At 34.2% G+C, this 18,206-nt stretch overlaps 1 protein-coding gene across 4 annotated transcripts; it reads left to right on the top strand.

The window, feature by feature from the left end:
* The first annotated feature begins 11,194 nt into the window (after positions 1-11,194).
* Positions 11,195-18,095, top strand: LOC106650163. Of its 4 annotated transcripts, XM_014368035.2 has the most exons (6): positions 11,195-12,439; positions 12,536-12,604; positions 12,692-13,373; positions 13,602-16,789; positions 16,871-17,008; positions 17,092-18,095. In XM_014368035.2, exons 1-6 carry the CDS (start codon positions 11,404-11,406, stop codon positions 17,124-17,126), a joined length of 5,148 nt encoding a protein of 1,715 aa, XP_014223521.1. In that variant the 5' UTR covers positions 11,195-11,403; the 3' UTR covers positions 17,127-18,095. The 4 variants fall into 4 exon arrangements, with proteins under 4 accessions (XP_014223521.1, XP_014223520.1, XP_014223519.1 ...); XM_014368034.2 differs by having other exon boundaries at positions 12,536-13,373; XM_014368033.2 differs by having other exon boundaries at positions 11,195-12,604.
* Positions 18,096-18,206: the final 111 nt, after the last annotated feature.

Genomic DNA, 18,206 nt, shown 5'->3' with positions numbered 1-18,206 from the left:
GAAGACGAAGCTTCAGCTAATGCACACATGGACTTTCTCTGCTGTCCTTTTTTTAGTCTGAGAGAGTCTCTATTCTTCTCTATTCTTATCTAATAATAGTCTCTATTCTTATCTAATATTTTTGTCCATTTGGTGCAGCAGCCTGAAACTGCTACTTACAAGTTACTGGTGTACAAAATTATATATTTAAAAATTCAAAATCGTGATTTTTTTCTTTATTTATTATAATGCCTCTTAGAAATTTCCATTGAGCAAAGTTGACAAAAAAGGCAAGGGAGCATTTCGCTAGAAGCATAATTTTTGACTCGCGTTTAAAAACCGCTACCAATTCATTGGAAAAGAGTTTCGGATGAAAGAGTATTTTTATACATGACCACTAATATAAACTAACCAAACCTTTATCATTGATAAATTAATTATAAATCTTGTAACGCGGACTTATAATTTGCTCGTCGAGTAGTTGCGTTGCTGAAAAGGGTCGAAATAAGCAACACGAAATAAACGATAGGTCGCGAATTAATAAAATAAAATAAGATGGTTTATTCGCGTGAAAATAGATCAACAATAATTTAACTAATACTGGGCCGCACGCACGCTCGCAATAATTACAAGTGACATTCGGTTGCTTACTCATCGATGACATAGTCGTCTGCAGGATCCGGTCGCACAGGGTCGTCGTTCGACGTGGATCAGCGCTGGTTCGCTCGCACGCAAGGTTCACAAACACACTTTGATTCTCGGACACGAAGTGAGGGTTTGCACGCTGCGACGATCAATCGTAGGTCCCTCAATTTTAATTTTAACTATTATACTTGAGGTACGACGAGCCGCACAAGTTACTTTCCGCTAAGTTCAAATTCGCGCTTGCGACTTAATGCATAAATTATAATTCCGCGTTACAATCTTCAATTTAATGAAGTAAAAAGAGATTGTACTGAAAATACATTGCCTTCTGATTATATGCTCACACTACACACTGCTCATACGTCACTACCTTAGCCAAAGGGCCGATAAGGCCTACTTATATAAAAAAATTTGTTGGTAATTGAATGTAGTTTCGATATGTGTAAACAAAATTTTTCTCTGACGTCTTGTTCAAAATCTTATTTTCAAGCCTATCACATAGCTTCCTCTATGATAAAGCAAACGTGAGTGACCACTTACAATTAAATAAGAATTCACACGAACACCAAGTAATTCGTCAGTTAACGCATTTGAACTCTTGCAAAGTTACAGAATATTATAAGCAAAACATTCATAAATGATACAGATTTACGTTTCCAAAATAATCATTGTGTTTCTAAAACACTGAATTCTTGCTAATTATTATTTCTTTCTTTTTTATCTATATCAATTGTTATAAAAAAGATCGAAAGCAGTTGTTTTTTTTTACACGCGGTCAATCGGTATAAATTCTAAAATATAAAGGCTAAAATAAATCGTTAGTAATCTTACATTTTTTTACACTTTTTTACATTTTATTACAGTTCACAACATTATTATGCACTTTATTTGAAAAAAAATTTCCGCTGGGGTACATAAAGCATATGTGAACACATTTACGTACTCATACCTTTCAATACAGTACCATGGGCATCCGTGAAGTGTATTAAACACGCGCACTCCCGCTCGTATGTGTGATGCATTCACATTAACAAGATGCCACCTGTACATGTGCGCTTTCATACATAAGAAACTTGTACATACGCGCAATTATACTTACCCTTCCATTGCAAGTTTCATGTGACCGAACGGGCTGTTACGATATTTCTATTTGTCTTTTATGATTATTCAACGTTTTTCTTAAGCAATGGTGACATAAATTTATTAGGGTACTTTAAGTAGAGATTGACCGCTTTTGATCATTAAATGACTATTATTTAATATACAATAATCATAATTTTTTCTTGTGATATAGTGAAAGGAAATGAAAAACAAGATGCATCGTATGTTGAAGAATTATATAACGTTCGTACAAATATATTTTCAAATTTTTTTCCACAATGGTCATTCACTGGTCCAACTACCCTACTTTATTTGGATTTACGTAGAATTTTAACAAAATACTCTCAAAAGCGTAGAAAATTGAAGAAAACAATAAAAAACAATCAAAAGTGTTTTTGAAAAGTACTATCCCTCTACTTAAAAAGGCTAAGGTTCTATGGTATTTAAACTATAAGATTGAATGCTCTCTTATTATCCTCTCTTAGAAAAGAGATTAGTGTCACTGTGGAATGTCCTAAGTGTGTATGTTTATTGACTGTATGTAGCGTATTTAGATTCAGTTTCACATACGAGGGGTGAGCGAGTCACAAAAGTAAAGATTAGATTTGAGAGTGCGCGTAACGCGAGTTTAGTGGCTAATAATGTTACAGAGTCTTTAAGCTTTTTAAGAAGTGGATAAGAATGAAATGATAGTTTTAACCACCCGATGGATGCATTTTTGTTAACCGATTTCTACATGTTTTTTCTGATAGTTTACATCTGGGAGCACTTACAGTAAAAATTTAGACAAAATTAGATGGGTGGAACATTGAAAAAACGTTCTTTTTTCATGAAACGAATTTTGACGAATTTTAACTTCAACTCGCATAATCTCCGTAGACAATCAAAATTTTTTCGATGAAATTTTCAGGCAACATTCTTAAATTTAGTATCCAAAGATGTAAACTTGGTATGAAACCTTTATAAGTATTTATAACAAAATGACAAATTTTTCAAAAAAAAAATTAACGTTATAAGAATTCTACAGTATAGTGCGAGTGCCAGTTGAACTAAAAGCCATTGTTGTACGAATACCCGCCCATCATTGCTTATTTATTTAAGGAGGTTCGGGGGTCTCATTCAAAATGCAGCCAAGTTTTTAAAAAACTTTCATTTGCTTTGAAACTTTATATTATTGATGTTGATATCAAAATACAACTTTTCACCGTGAAATTTTGTTAAAATAATAAAAAAAAATTTTTGACCTTTTAACATGGTTTCTCGCGAGAAATCATGAATTTTCAACTTTCAATGAGCATAAACATAATGTAAAAAAAACAAAAACTAAATAGAAAAAAATACGTACATATAGGAAATTTAATAAGGAATAATTTGACTGCAAATAAATTGTTATGTGTAAAAATTTACGCCTTAAATGTCGAAAAGAACTCATCAAAATGATTTAATTATTAATAATAGCTATAATTGTGTGCTAGCTCATTGAATAAACCTATAATTTCTTGTTATTTCGAAGTTGGCAGTTCTGATTTTTTAACACGGTGAACATAGGAGCCCCTCGCGTCCCGCTTCGTCCCCCAAACCTCCTTAATTCTACTGCTATACAATAAGATGAATTTAACAAAACGTGTAAAACGAAAGTTACATCGCAAGACATGCCAGCGCTTTCAAATAAAGTATTATAAAACAATAATGTCGGTTAAAAACCAACTTTTTTTGAACTTTTTGTAGTAAATACCCAGTAAAAATATTTCAAGAAACTTAAAGGTACTTTTAATCTCACAAACTAATAAACAAAATATGCTGGGAAACCCACCCGATTGCATGTCACCAGGCCGAAAAGAGGTAAAAAAATTGTTAATTCAAGTGAAGTTTTTTTGTTGAAAGTGACAGGGAAAAAATCTTCGAAAAATTTGTTCCAGATCGAAAAGTTGAAATTTTGTCTAAAAATTTGTTCAACAACTTTTCGGGTTTGGTGACATGCAAGCTTGGATTTAAACGGCTATTTCCCACAAGAACTAATAAAAATTTTCTGCCGAAATATTTGTTACCATAGAGACGCCTAATTGGTGACGGTGCTATTTGTATTCCTTTAAATTCCGAGTAAAAAATTAACTTTTTAATACTGTTATATACCTTTGAGTATTGGTAATAACTTTATTATTTTTGACTTAAATTGTTATTGTTGCTGTCTGAGGGGAGGAACATGAAATAAGTGTATAATGTTGGAGTGACGTTCACATACAAGACTTTATTACAAATATAATAACTTAATACTATTTCAACAAGGCTTACAAGCTACGTTGGCAGATGATCGTCGATCTCTTTGCTGAAGGTGGCTGTCGGTCTGTTGAGTCAAACGGCTGGTGGAGTCTGCTGCTTGGCTGCTGCTTGGCTGCAGCTAGGTTGCTGGTTGGCCGATGGTCACGTTGGCTTGGCTGGTGCAAGCTCGAATGCACCCTCACGAGCTTTACCGTTCGCGTTAAACAATAAGCCGCTTCGATACTCGCGGCCGTATAATTACGGTTACAATTGAGCCAGTGCGTTGTTAACAATTCTTTACTACTTCCCGCAAAATATAAGTATTATTTTATTCGACGTTCAATGAATCTCGGAGTCTCTATTATAATATTTCGATCGTTCGCGAACAGAGCTTCGCCTTAGTTGACCCGGCTTAAAGTAATGATATCATTTCGGATATCATTCAGATATCATATTGGATATCTGAATGATATCATTTCAGATATCATTCAGATATCATAATGATATCATATTGGATATCCGAATGATATCCGAAATAATATTATTCAGGATAAAATGTAGTACTCCATAAAAAAAATTTATACATATAATATTTTAATTTTTATTTCAGCCTTTAACATGATGGTTATCGAGTTAAAAATTCTAGAAATCATTTTATGACATACAGGTCTTCGGGAGTCAAATTTATGATCGCCATCTTGAATTTCGTAATTATAACTATTTTACAATAAAGTATACATGCCATTGACCAAATTTATATGCGTGCGGTGAGACGCACGAGCGTACCTTCTTTCTGCGTTGAAATTTGAGTTAAACGAGGTTTTTTTTCGAAATTTCATGTTATTTTTTACAAAATTAGTTATAACTTTTTATTAAATAAATTTTTGAAAATTCTGACCCCAGATTCGAAAAGTACATTACATTTTACGAAAGAAATGATATCTGAAAAGTTTTTTAAACAATTTTTAGTCGGTGTAATTCATCGCTATAAATGTTGTCCAAAAATGGACATTTCGGGCGTTAAAGGCTGAAATAAAAATTAAAATATTATATGTATAAATTTTTTTTATGGAGTACCACATTTTATCCTGAATAATATCATTTCGGATATCATTTCGGATATCATTCAGATATCATTCAGATATCCAATATGATATCATTATGATATCTGAATGATATCCGAAATGATATCATTACTTTAAGCCGGGGACGGTATGGAATGATCTGCACAAAGCTTCGCTCTACTCAATAACAGTAACTGATCTGCCCAGAGGCCCGATTTTTACGCCGGTTATATACTAATTTATTCATGCATCTTCTCGGCGGGGGCATATCTTGGTGTTTTTTCCCTCAATAGATAAACTACTTGTTTTTTCGTCGCTTGTTGATCCGTGTCCGCGGGTCAAGCATGTGCCGTTCTATTTACCCGTATTTGGGCAAATCTTCTCGGAGCTCGGGTCACGCTGTGATTCCAGTGACCCGTAGGTCAAGCTCCCGGTGATAAGGGAACTTGCGAGCGCGCGTGCGACTATGTTTCTTTCTTTGTATCATTTTGAAGAAGGCCACGGGTTTCACCCCCTGTGCGTGTGTCGTGCCTTCTCTGTATTTGGCTCGCACACACGCGAGTACATATACGCGAGATACATGCATGTGCGCCGTGCGGGCCTGATCTAACGCGTCTGCGCATGTTGGCCGCGCACAGCCACACACATTCGAGCGACCGCGTTCGCCTTTTTCTGTGTTCGGCTTACACACATGCGCGAGATAAATGCATGCGCGGGCTCGATTTAATGCGTCGGTGTGCGTTAGCTGCTTACACTCACACATACATTCAGGCGACAGTTGGGCCTGTGTGCGCTGCCGTATGCCTACCAGCCTCGCGTAACATAGTGTACATCTTGGCTGTAGCGCCAATTCGCTCGCGAGATCAAGTGTCATGCTTGTTCGTTTGCCGGTCTAATTTTACAATACCTTATACTAGGTTATTGGTATATAATAATATATACTAATAACGTAAATTTTAATTTTTATAAAAGCAAAATCCTAGAGAATTAACCAACTACTCGAATGTGTTCTACAAAATAAATCTTACTTACCGAAAAATATAAGCAATAGGTATACAATTTTTGCTTACTTGCATATCAACTTTAGTTGATATTAGCCCGACTTTCAGCGCACTGCGCGCGCTCTTTTCTTCCCTATCCCATTTTGCGATTTTTTCACGAGATACAGAACCAGTTTTTTCGATTTTGCGAGCCGAGCACTAAATAAAAAAATTCTGTACGTCTCTTACAAAGTTGTTATGTCTACTAACGACGAACGCGTCGAACGCGGGCGCATTCGTGTATCGAGAAGTTTCCAAGAAAAAGAATAAAGCTTTATACCATGGCGCGAACGTATCGAAATACACCAACCACGCACAATATTCTACGTATCTGTTTACGCGCAAGTTATAACTCGCACGAATGTTATCAACGCGAAAAAAAACAAAAAATCAAGAGGTATAGATATTCTTTTCACTCAAAACAAATGTTCCTTTTACTCAGTTTTAGCAAAACCCTTCAAGGAAATAGATGAAACGAGCAACGACGCACTAGCAACAATACCACGACTTTGTACGGCGAACACACGACAGGCACTGGGACTATTGGCTCGTCCGTTATCAATTGCCGTATGAAACAGGATGACACAAGGAGATAATGTTTACAGCGCAGCCCCGGCATGAAGCGTACTAGCTTCACGCGGGCATTGGTGATCTAACAAACATATAAGACGCGCGTGAGAAAGTGATCGACCTGCCGTAGCTATACTCGCAGATTGAGGCTGCCAATCTGTCTGCTAGCCGGCCGCGCACTGCAGTTTAAACGACGTTCGAGTGTTATCAACACGTTTTTGTAACGAATAAACGAGGTGAGTTTTGTTTTGAAAAAGTGAACGTCTATAATCGTGTACACGCGTGTATCCATAGCTGCGTGTGACATTGAGTTGACCTAGAGATTTGTGCGTGTGAAACAACGAAAAACAAATGAGATGCGTGTATAATACATCGATGATACAGGCCATTGAAAAAATAGCAAAATGCTTAGTGCCGTGCGTGACCTTAGAGCGGTAGCAGCCTGCAGTGCGTTCGCACATCTCATCGAAGAGCTTCTCTTGTTGTTCGTCCGAGACCTGCGAGAATGATTGCGCATCGCTACGTTCAATTGCACGCATGATAAAAACCATCGATATTTGTAACGCACATCTAACAATTCGTCATTTTGTCATCATCTATATCTACAGAGCTCAAGAAATCGATACAGCTGCAGCAATCGATACGAAACAAAAGAGAATCAAAAACGCTTCGACGATGAGGCGGCGTAGTGGCGAGGTACTTGATACGTCGGAGGTGGTATATTGCTGTAGATACATGATGGGCCGAGCTATGTTATCTCAGAGCGACATGCCTATTGTCACCAGATCCTTCGAAAATGAAATATTTATCGAAACGTTTCCCGATGCATGCGACAAGTGCCGGGGCCTGTACTGTGGAGCTAACGTTGATTATTGCGAGAATCCTTTTGGGATACACAAGAGGAAATACGTGAAGCTGTTGCACTTCATCGAAGGAGAGTACACTAACGTTAAATACTATCCGTTTTTGAAGGGCTGCAGCAGAATATGCGCGAATTGCCTGCTCCAAGCGAAGAAGCGAGGGAGCATTAGAAAAAAAGACGAAGGGTTGAAACTACGACTTTTCAAAAAGGTACGGATTTTTGTTTTATTCTTTACAAGATTGAGTACTCTTAAGCTTTTTCATTAGATCAAGGCTGCATGACATTCAATACATTCGTTTTTTATTTCCACCTCAATTGTTAACATTAGTTTTTTTCTTTATTTATGGTAACAAAATTGTCAAATGTGTGTGTTTGTGTCTTAGAGTATATAATAAGCCATTGGATCCAATCAATCGAAAATTTTTTACCAATCAGCCAAATGATAAATTTGCATATGTCTTTGATAAAGCGCGACATGTATTGTAATCGTATATCCCATCGACAAAAGCCTCTAAAAATAAACGCCCACAATATACTCGCAGCGCCTGCGTCCTCGAGACATCATATGCTGCTCCCACGAAGCAAGTTCATAGAAGTCAGCGTGGTGAGTCTCGACTCTCGATCCTCGCGTCCAGTCGTTGAGAGACTTTCCGCAGATCCACATATCGCTCTTGAAAATCAAACTCATTTCATTTCGGTAGAGCGTTGCATGAGCAGTGCTAATAAAAACATGACTTTACTGCAAAAATATTGCTCACAGCGAAAAAATTAAAAAATTAAAATTAATTAATTGAAACCAACCGCAATCATCTCAGTACGCATCTCATAATATAAATTTTTTGATCGACTTATATAATTTTTCGATGAGTGACAGTTGAAATTATTAGTGAACTGTAACGTTATATATTGCAGATAAAATATAGCTTGGAGATGTTGGGATTAAGCAAACCATTATTACAACAAGCAATGGAACAAGTAATGGGTCAACCCGAAGTAAATATCGGAAAATTTATGTGAGTATTTCTTTTTCCACCGATTACCATTGATATTAAGCTTGAACAATTGATGTTTTTGGAAGGCATAATTTAAGAGGAACTTAATTAACTTTCAATTGAAAATCAAAGCTTTGCATATTGATGCATTGACCCACATCAGGATTTGTTTTTTTTTTCTTTTATTGATACCACCTTCTACCATATCATATTATCATAAATACAATGAAAAAATCATATTGCGCAACTAACTATGCAGGGTGCAAACAATTTTCTTTGTCGAGTAATGAAAATTTTTGACAGAACAGATATTCTACACATTCATTCACATTTTTATGGTAATAATTATGCTACTTTCATTTTTCTTCATGGTCCGAGAAATTAACTCTTTGTCTCATCGAAATTATAAATTTAGAAAAACTCCAATCAACTTCTGTTATTACATTTGTTCAATTTACGTTTTTAAAAGCAGGGGTTTCGTTTAAATCCCTGATTAGATTTTGGCATTTTTTCGAGTCTCTTAGAATTTGTTTTCAAAATTCAAAAATACCTAAAAGTTCTTCGGAAATAATTTTATACATTAGAATGATACCACAGAAGTAACATTATTTCTCGTTTAAAAAATGTAGCGGAATTGGAGTACCCAGATAACACCCCAAAGTAATTATGCAATTTTTTTAGCAATTACTATCAAGTTAGTAACTGTTAATTTATTAATTGAAATTTTTCATAATTCGCGCATGTAGTACTTCAGAAAACGGATGCGGATATGCATTTCTACAAAAATAAGAATAGGGTATTTGCATAAAAAAAAGTAATAATAATTTTGAAATCAATATATATGAATTATCAATGAATATTTTTTTTTAATTTTTCATTGCGTTTTTACTTAAAAATTTATCGTTTCAAAAAATGCAACTTTTCAAACGGCCGAAAACGCACCGAACGCGCTCGAAGCTGTGCGAGCGGACCGTGACGTCATACTAATCAGTAGACGCATATATAGAGGTATACAAATTACATACAGCAGCCGACTTAGGTTATAAGTATGACGTCACAGTTATGCGGACCAATCAAAATTGTTTATTGAGTTCAAAAATTTTAGAATTTTTTTGATTTTTATTCTCGTATTAAAAATTACCTGACTGTTCAAAATTGTTTATTTGTTTACTCCCACATTCCTTGATACGTATATTTTACTATAACGTAATTATTTCAATGATTTTTTTTTCATGCAAATACCCTATTATAGTGCAGTCCTGAATTTTGTTGAAAAATCATGTACAACAAGTAGGATACAAAATTTTCAGCACAAAAACCAAACGCTAGCGGCAAAGTTTGCAAAAAATTAAAATTTTGTCGCTTTTGTTGAATTCTTCACACCTGTTGGATAAAGTATTATTTTAGTTAGTTTCAATTATTATTGTTTAATTTTAGTATATTTTATTTATTTTTAGTAACATGAGTAGCATTGCATTTGTTATAAGCTGAAAAACATTGATATTAAATGTCATTTTATGCAGAGCTACGTTATGTTTTTCTGCACATTATGTAGCATAGCACGCGTGCATGAGGCTGGCGGTATCACGTGTCAGTGTTGTGAAAGTCATCTTAAAAGCGATTGTTTTATTTATGTAAGTTTAAAAACTGAACTACATTCCAAAGTAAACAGCATCTTTATCATTTTCAATATTAAAATATCGCTATCATATTATCCGTGCCTGACAAGACAGAAATTCAATGAGATAATCGAGATCTTAGATCTATATAGAAATTTATCATTCCCCAATGGAATGAAATGAAATGAATGAATGGAGTTGAAATGAAACGAAGTCACATTTTTCAAAAATATTTTTAATAGATTAATATATATTCATTGGTGTAAAATTGATACGAACTGTCAATTATTTTTCCCTTTCTTTTACTGTTTTCCATCTCTACAGTCGAATGATACTCTTAGGTGGGTGGTAGTTGCTATTAGCTCCGCCCATCGACCTATCATATGTATCATCATACAATTACCTTTACTCTGAACAGAATCTGAGCCTATGAAAGTTCAAAATAATACAAGTATGTTGTATGTCAGTGCGTCGAGCACAAATGGTAATGCATTCGATTAGAATATATTCAGTTTTTATCACGGCAATAATTGATTTGATGTAGTGGAAGGACCATCGCTGCATAAACTTCGCAGAATGTATTCACAGTAACCGCAAGCTCTTACGGTATTTAAACGCTTTTATTACTATGAACTGCTGCCTTCGTCGCTTGCAAGTTCGAATAACTGATATTTAGGTTCCTCGCTGCTGGATTTATGCTTCTGCGTAAGGTCGTTAATAGTAAAAATGATCGTAAAACCATTGAAAAAAACACTCACGAACACGCAAACACAAGAGTTGTGGCTCTCGATGACTTACTGCGAAGAAAACGTGCTGCCCCCCTCCCTGTCCCGAAAAAATACTGAGATTTTATAGATTATATTATAATATATAAAAGTAGCAGTCGACGTTTCATGTATAGGTATATGAGAGAAGAAAGAGGAGAAGAGACGCGGGATAATACTAATACGCACATGCAGAGAAAGCGTCTGCGCGTCGCTCCGAGTTGTGTGGGTAATATGCGAGAGAAAAAGAGACCCTCCTCGCTTGATTCTATAGCAACATGAGTCAGTCGGCGATGAACCGCTGCGCAAGTAACATCGTCTGCCAACGATACGCTCCGTTTTATATTTTAAAATACGTAGCGAAATTACGCGAACTTGTATTTTTGCGCCAAGCGATCGACGCGTCATTGTACATTAAAAGCAACAAGTGTCCGCGCGCGAATAATTAGTAGCTGAAACGTAATTCGTCGAAATCTAAGATTAGCGGTGCTTCTCGTTCCATGGAAAAATGAATGAGAGACAACAATCGCCGTTGTCGCCGTTGATGATCATCGAGCCGGTCGAGTCTTTGCACGGCAGCAAGCTGATAAGCGATACTGTGTCGAACAAACCGACCCAGCATAGAAGGCCCTGTCAAACGCAAGAAGTCATTGAGATCAGCGACGAAGATGACGACGACGACGAAGTGCAATTTGTGGAAATGCCACAGGACGTGGTCGAAATATCGAGCGACGAGGAGATGTCGTTACAGGATTATAATGACAATAGATCCCAACGAACTCTTGAGACTGTCATAAGCCAAAACATGACAAATAAAAGCCAAGACCCGATCGAAGATTCGCTCTTCTGCTCTTTGGTAATAAGCGAGGTCACGAGTTTGAGCAAGGAAGATTTCGAGACAGCGGGAGATATTCCTATTGCAAAGATGCAATACAACACCTTCCCAGAAGTGCATCAATCGCAGGATCGCAACAAACAGCGCATTATTGTCGATGATCCTGAGGCAATGTCACTACCCTCGCCGGATACCAAGCAAAGAAGAATAGAATTGTTGGCCTCTGCTTGTAACATGTTGCTATTGAAAAGTGCGGATACCAATGAACATCGGCGAACAATTTCCACAAACTCTTCAAAAAATTTCGACAGTGGCAATCCGCCGTCTCCCACGGACAGCGAGATGACCACGGAGGTAACGATGGTGTGCGGCGACAACAAAAATCAGCAAAATTATCGAAAAAAAGAAATAAAGAGAGAAGATATACGTAAAAGTGTTTTCGTAGGTGTTGGAGATGACGATTATATCGATAGCGATACGAACTTTACGCATTTCAACGAGCTCGCGTGTGACCTTAAGTCAGACGATAACGAAGAGTCAGAGAACAAAATAGACGCTCGCAAAGATCAAATGAGCCTTCAAAGCAACGATAGTAACAAAAACCCCGTTGAAAATTCAAATGACGAAATTATTCTCTCGAATAATGACGAGAGCAGCCTTTGTAATAGTCGTGGATCGTTTAAGGCGCCCAAACGCATCTATATCGAAGGTAAAGAGTATTTAGTTTTAGACGATTGGCTAGATCGGTCTTATACTGACAATACAGTCGATAATACTAGTAATGAATTTTTTGAAAAAATCGTAGAAACATCGATGATCGTCAGCGGCGACACCGATCCCCATTGGTCCTCCAATGGCGAACCTTGGGATACAGGTGAACAAATTTTTATAAATCAATCAAGTAAAAACGATGTATCGACCATAGCGCACGACGCAGCTAATTCGTCGTCGTTTTCTGTAGCTTCTACACAACATCTCGTCGTTACTGAAATTGACGAACAGCATCAACGCAGCGTCAGAGACGATGAAAACATGCATGAATCTAATGACTTGACTTTGGCAGGCAATGCAAACATCGACTCTTCAACGGTGCATACAAGAACAGCCAGTCAAGTCAGCGATGACATATTAGTAAGAAACAATGAGTCGTGCAAAATTCGATGTGATCTTAATGTCAGTGGTTACTGCACCAAGTTCGAGCAAGCTGTGAAGAGGCCGCCTGAGATTTTGCGAAGAGACGCGACGACATTCATCGTCGCTGAGCAAAAGATCGATAGGAAAAAATTATCCGTCCACAATGAACGGACAAGATACATGTGTCGTAAGAATCGACACGATGAACGAAAAAACGTCTCGTCACACATTAAATCCAATACAGTAATAACTCGTAGACATGCCAACGGAAATCCAAAATCCAAAATTGTTGAACTTTTTCTTTTGCTCAAGAAAAGTAATAAGCGTTCAACGATAAATTTGCGGGCTCAATTTTTTTTAGACATGAATCTCGTTAAGCTGATGAGGCAATTCAATCAGTTTTATCAATTTGCTCGAAATTTTTACAACTACAATTTATTACAAATTCACAAGGGCTCTCTTGAAATAAATGGACAGTTGAAAAAAATTGTACTTGACAAGGCATTAAGGTACTTGACTGAAATGCATTTCACTCTAAATTTATGGAGTTAAAATTTTAAACCCAATCAAGTGTAGTACATTACTTCATTTGCTTTTGCAAATTTTTTAAATTTATTCAAGTATTTTTTATTATAAGTAAAGTTTTTGTGCTATTATAAGATATATTAATATAGAACAATTTTATTACAAATCTCATACATGCAAAAATTCTAATAGATTATCTTCATGTTTTTCAGATATGACAACGAGAATAATGGAAAGAAAATCATTTCACAAAAAATGATGATCATGAATCTGCCAGATGAGAACCAGAATTCTTTTTGTAAATCATACCACAACCAACCATTTCATATATTCGAAAATGGTAAAAGAAAATATAAATCAGATGATAATAGGTCTGTTTCTTCTATTGGAGATGATGAACCACGCGATTCTGAATATTCTGATACAGAATATTCTGCCAATGAATGTCCAAGTGTGTCGAAAGTTATACCTAAAATTCCAATCTCTCATATTCCATGCAAACCTATCAACAAAGAACCATCAGAAAATATTGTAAAAAAAAAAAGAAATCGACAGACTCATAGTGAAATGAAATTAACTCTTAAAAGAGATGGATTTAATCATGGAAATTGGATAGCTTTACCAAAGGGAAATTATGTCAATCATGACATAATATTAAATAAAAATGAAAATTTTTCAAAACCACAAGAAAAAGTGTTGCAAACAAATATCAAAATTACTCAAAAAATTATTCCTGAACTGGACTCAAATTCATATGCACCACCAATTGAAAGAAATAGTTATAACATCACTCTCAATTTATCCTCTCACACAAATTTTAGTTTAAAATCTGATAATCAAAGAAATGATAACATACAAGCAGAAAAAAATTCTAAAAAGTTTCATCAATCTTCTAAATGTCAGAAAGAACACATTTTAAAGGATTTCACTGAAAAATCAAATAACAATAAAGAAAATGAATACTTGAGTAGAGATCAAAGTATAAATAAACAAGAAGAAAAGTTCAGTTCAGATCATAATATAAATAAACAAGAGGAACCAGATAATGAACCAAAAAACACTACACTTATTCAACTAGAGTCAAAAGAATACTCAAATTTCAAACTAGTAGCTAAAAATGAAATGATTAAAAATTCAGATGCTCATAAAGCCACATTAAATATTCAAATTCAAAATCCAGTATACTCTGAAATCCAAAAAAAATGTTTTAGTGATGTAGCACCACCTATTATGGTTCCTGATAAACCAATAGAAGATACAGCAAAAGTAGATAGTTACAATTTTAATGTAGTCGAATCACATCCTGCCGATGATTCGGATGATGAAAATCGACTTACAATAGATATGGATAATTTTGAAAATGATTCTGCATGTATTAAGCATCATAATGATGATGATGGCCCTGTATCAGAGAATAATAGTTTTATAAATAAAAAAAATGACATTGAGAATGATGTGGCAAATTCTGCACCTTCACATTATAACAAAAACAACCAGAGTTGTACATCATTAGGTTATTTAAAGGAATCTTCAAAAATAGGTACTAATTCAGAAACAAGAAATCAAATAAATAAGCAAGAAGATTCTTTGGATAATGATGCACACTTGACAGTAGACAAAACTGGCAAAAAAATGATTAATAGAAATGATCAAACAATTGAAGTGGAAACTAGAATTATGAATCAAAATGAAAATGAGAATTTTAATAAAAAATCAGTATTTTTTGATCTAGATTATTTTGGGGATGGAATTTTTGAATGTCTACCTGAATATCATAGTTATGGTATAGAAACTCGTCAAAAACTTATCTCAGAATACAATAAGTTCTATCATGGTACATCTTTTTATGAAGAGAGAAAAAAATCAAAACTAATAAAAATAAATAATAAAAAAGCTATTCGGCAAAAAAGAAAAAAAATAAAAACAAACAATGATGATGAAGTAGTTGAACCACCTTGCAAAAATTTGAAATTGGATCAGCCTGACATTAATTTAGATCAATCCAAAAGTATTCAAAGTGTAACAGAGCATATTAATATGGAAGGTATGGTACCAAATGAAAAAACTAATTATGTGTCTGAAAGTGAGACTCCATTAGAAGAATTGGAAGGGGGTGATTTTGATTTTAATTATTCTCAAATAGTTCAGAATAAAGAATTTTCTGACAAAAATTTAAGTGATGATTACTGTATGTCGGATGAAGAAACTAGTGATAATTTAAGTGATCAATCAAACTTGATCTCTGTTGAAACAGTTAATCATGATAACGAGAATTTTGTCAATCGAAATAATCTTCTGGAGAAAAACTTATGTAAAGACACATCAAATGGCTCAGCAATTTTGAGTTCTGTAAACAAGAAAATCGAAAAATTGAATGATAACAGTTTGAATAACAGTTTCAAGATGAAGGATGTGCCACCAAAAAAAAATTCAGTTAATGGCCAAGAAAATCAATTAACAAGGTCCATAATTATGCAAGAAGAAATCATAAAGTTTAACAGCAAAAATACAGGCGTGAAGATTTCTATTGATAAAGACAGAAATGCTGAAACATTTTTTGAAAAAAGCATTGTACCTAATACAAATGCATTTCTGAATAGTGCCATTAATCATGCTTCCAACAAAACTAATCTTGTGAGTAGTGAAACAACTGTTAATGATAATCTTTCTGAAGAAGCAAGGGACATTTTTTCAAGTTCTTCAACACAGACGTCCATACAGAAAAATATTCAAGTGTCAAATTCCGAAAAAATTTTAGAAAATACCATTAAATCTAACTCAATGGCATTCTCAGATGGTTCAAATATTCGTACTTTCACAAGAAGTGATCATCAAAAAAGTGAACAAATTATTAGAGAAAGTAATCATGGAATCATTGAAAATATAGTACATTCAGATAGTCTAAAAAAAGATTACTGTGATCTGAACGTTTTAAGTCGTTATAACTTGGTTTTGGAAACATTACCGCCTTCAAATGAATCCATGATGTACAATGAAGAATATTATACATATCATTTCATGCTTGACTCTCTCATGGCCCCTCGTAATTTCATTGTTCAATCAAATCCAATTTCCGTTGTTTCATTAACACCATCTTTATCAACAAGATTTGCATATCAACCACCACTGTTATACTACATTTCATCAAATCAGTCAGTATCAAATGGACCAGTGACAAATTCATCAACAAATTCGTCACCAGCCCTATCAACAACATCGACAATGACAAACGAGTCAAGAATTCTACCAAGAGTGTCACCTATGTCAAACAATGTATTAAGAAAATCAACCACATTAACTACTTCTGCAAGCACATCATCAACAGTTCTATCAACGTTATTAAATGAACATCCATCAACCTCCCCCATGTATAAACAAAATTTACTTCAAGTTTCAACAGGTATTCAAATAATTGGTACATTTTTCAAATTATATACAGCCCCATACTGAATATAATCAAAAATTTTATTTTTGATTTTAGAACCTGGTGTAGAATCCATTATAATCAGAGCTTCTGACATCTGTAAAATGAATAAAGGAAAATCAATCTCTGAAAGTAAACAGTTTAGAAATCAAAATTTTTCTAAAGAATTAGAAACAATAACAAGTAATCAGTCAGGTAGGGAAATTATGTCCAATTTAATAGAAAACCTACCTGAGAATGCAAATTCAACTTTTACAAAATTAATGGTGACTTTACAGGGACTTATTATTTATGTACAAAAGAATTGGGATAGTGAAAGCTCTAAATTTGAATCATATCAAGAACTAGGTCCAAATTCCTTTCAATTTCTAAAATATCTTATTATAATAAATAGGTATCTACTCTACATGCAAGATATTTTAAGAATCGATTTCAAGAGTACAGTATGTACTGTTGATAAAATTTTAAATAATGAGTCAAGTCCCCCTACATTTAATTGTGTTATTGAGCTGTATAACAAATTAGTTAAACAACATATTATACGCTATGATGCAGACCAACCTGTACATACACCGGATAAAAAAACTATAGTCGATATAATTGTTAAGCAAGTACTCCAATATGAAGAAATTGTAAAAAAAAACAATGAATTGGTTGAAAAACGTAAAAAAAAAAGTAAATGCTTACCTAAAACGCAAGCTCAGGGATCTTAAAATATGATTAATGTATCATATGAGCTTGTGCTATTGACGAGTAATTTTTAGCAATTTATTCAAAGTGGGTAATTCATTACTTTGGATGTATTACATATGTTTAACGTTAGTTATCTTTTACTTTTAAAAGTTCTAGTCTCCAAAATGAGATATCAAAAGATGTCTTGTATTTAATAATAAGAAGTTAGAAATAAAATATTTTCAATAATTGACAATGCTTAAAAATCTCTTAATTTAAAAAATTAAGTACATTACTAATAAAAAAATGTCACATATAAAAAATTAGTCATGATTCTTAAGTGATTATTTTGTTGATTACAAAAAATATTTGTATACTCTCTCAGATTAATAACTGTAAATAATCTATTTTCAAATGATTGTTGAAAACATCATTGCGTACAATAAAGGTATTCAAAAATTATGTTTAATTTAAGAGAACAATTAATTTAATTTTGAATACTTAGTTAAATACTGTAAAATAGTTTTATAATTTTATGTATTGAAGATATGTTATATATCGAGTGAAGTATTTTTTTATTTTGAAATATATTTTTTTCATCAAAGACCGATTTTGACTTTTTTCTTCTATAGAAAATCCTTGTATAGAAATTTTTATTTTGAAATGAAAATGGAAATGTACAAATGTTATGATCAAAAATAAATTGGTTATGCATGATTTT

Source organism: Trichogramma pretiosum, unplaced genomic scaffold (assembly GCF_000599845.2).
Source record: "Trichogramma pretiosum strain Unisexual culture from Peru unplaced genomic scaffold, Tpre_2.0 scaffold15, whole genome shotgun sequence".
NCBI classification, from domain to species: domain Eukaryota; kingdom Metazoa; phylum Arthropoda; class Insecta; order Hymenoptera; family Trichogrammatidae; genus Trichogramma; species Trichogramma pretiosum.
This window is presented reverse-complemented; position numbering and strand designations above follow the sequence as displayed.

Excerpts from the sequence above, each read along its gene's own strand:
- LOC106650163 (XM_014368032.2), top strand. The coding sequence starts at position 11,404 with ATGAATGAGAGACAACAATCGCCGTTGTCGCCGTTGATGATCATCGAG. Across the intron at positions 16,790-16,870 it reads TTTACTTCAAGTTTCAACAG|AACCTGGTGTAGAATCCATT; the intron begins GTATTCAAATAA and ends TTTTGATTTTAG. Across the intron at positions 17,009-17,091 it reads AATAACAAGTAATCAGTCAG|GGACTTATTATTTATGTACA; the intron begins GTAGGGAAATTA and ends GTGACTTTACAG.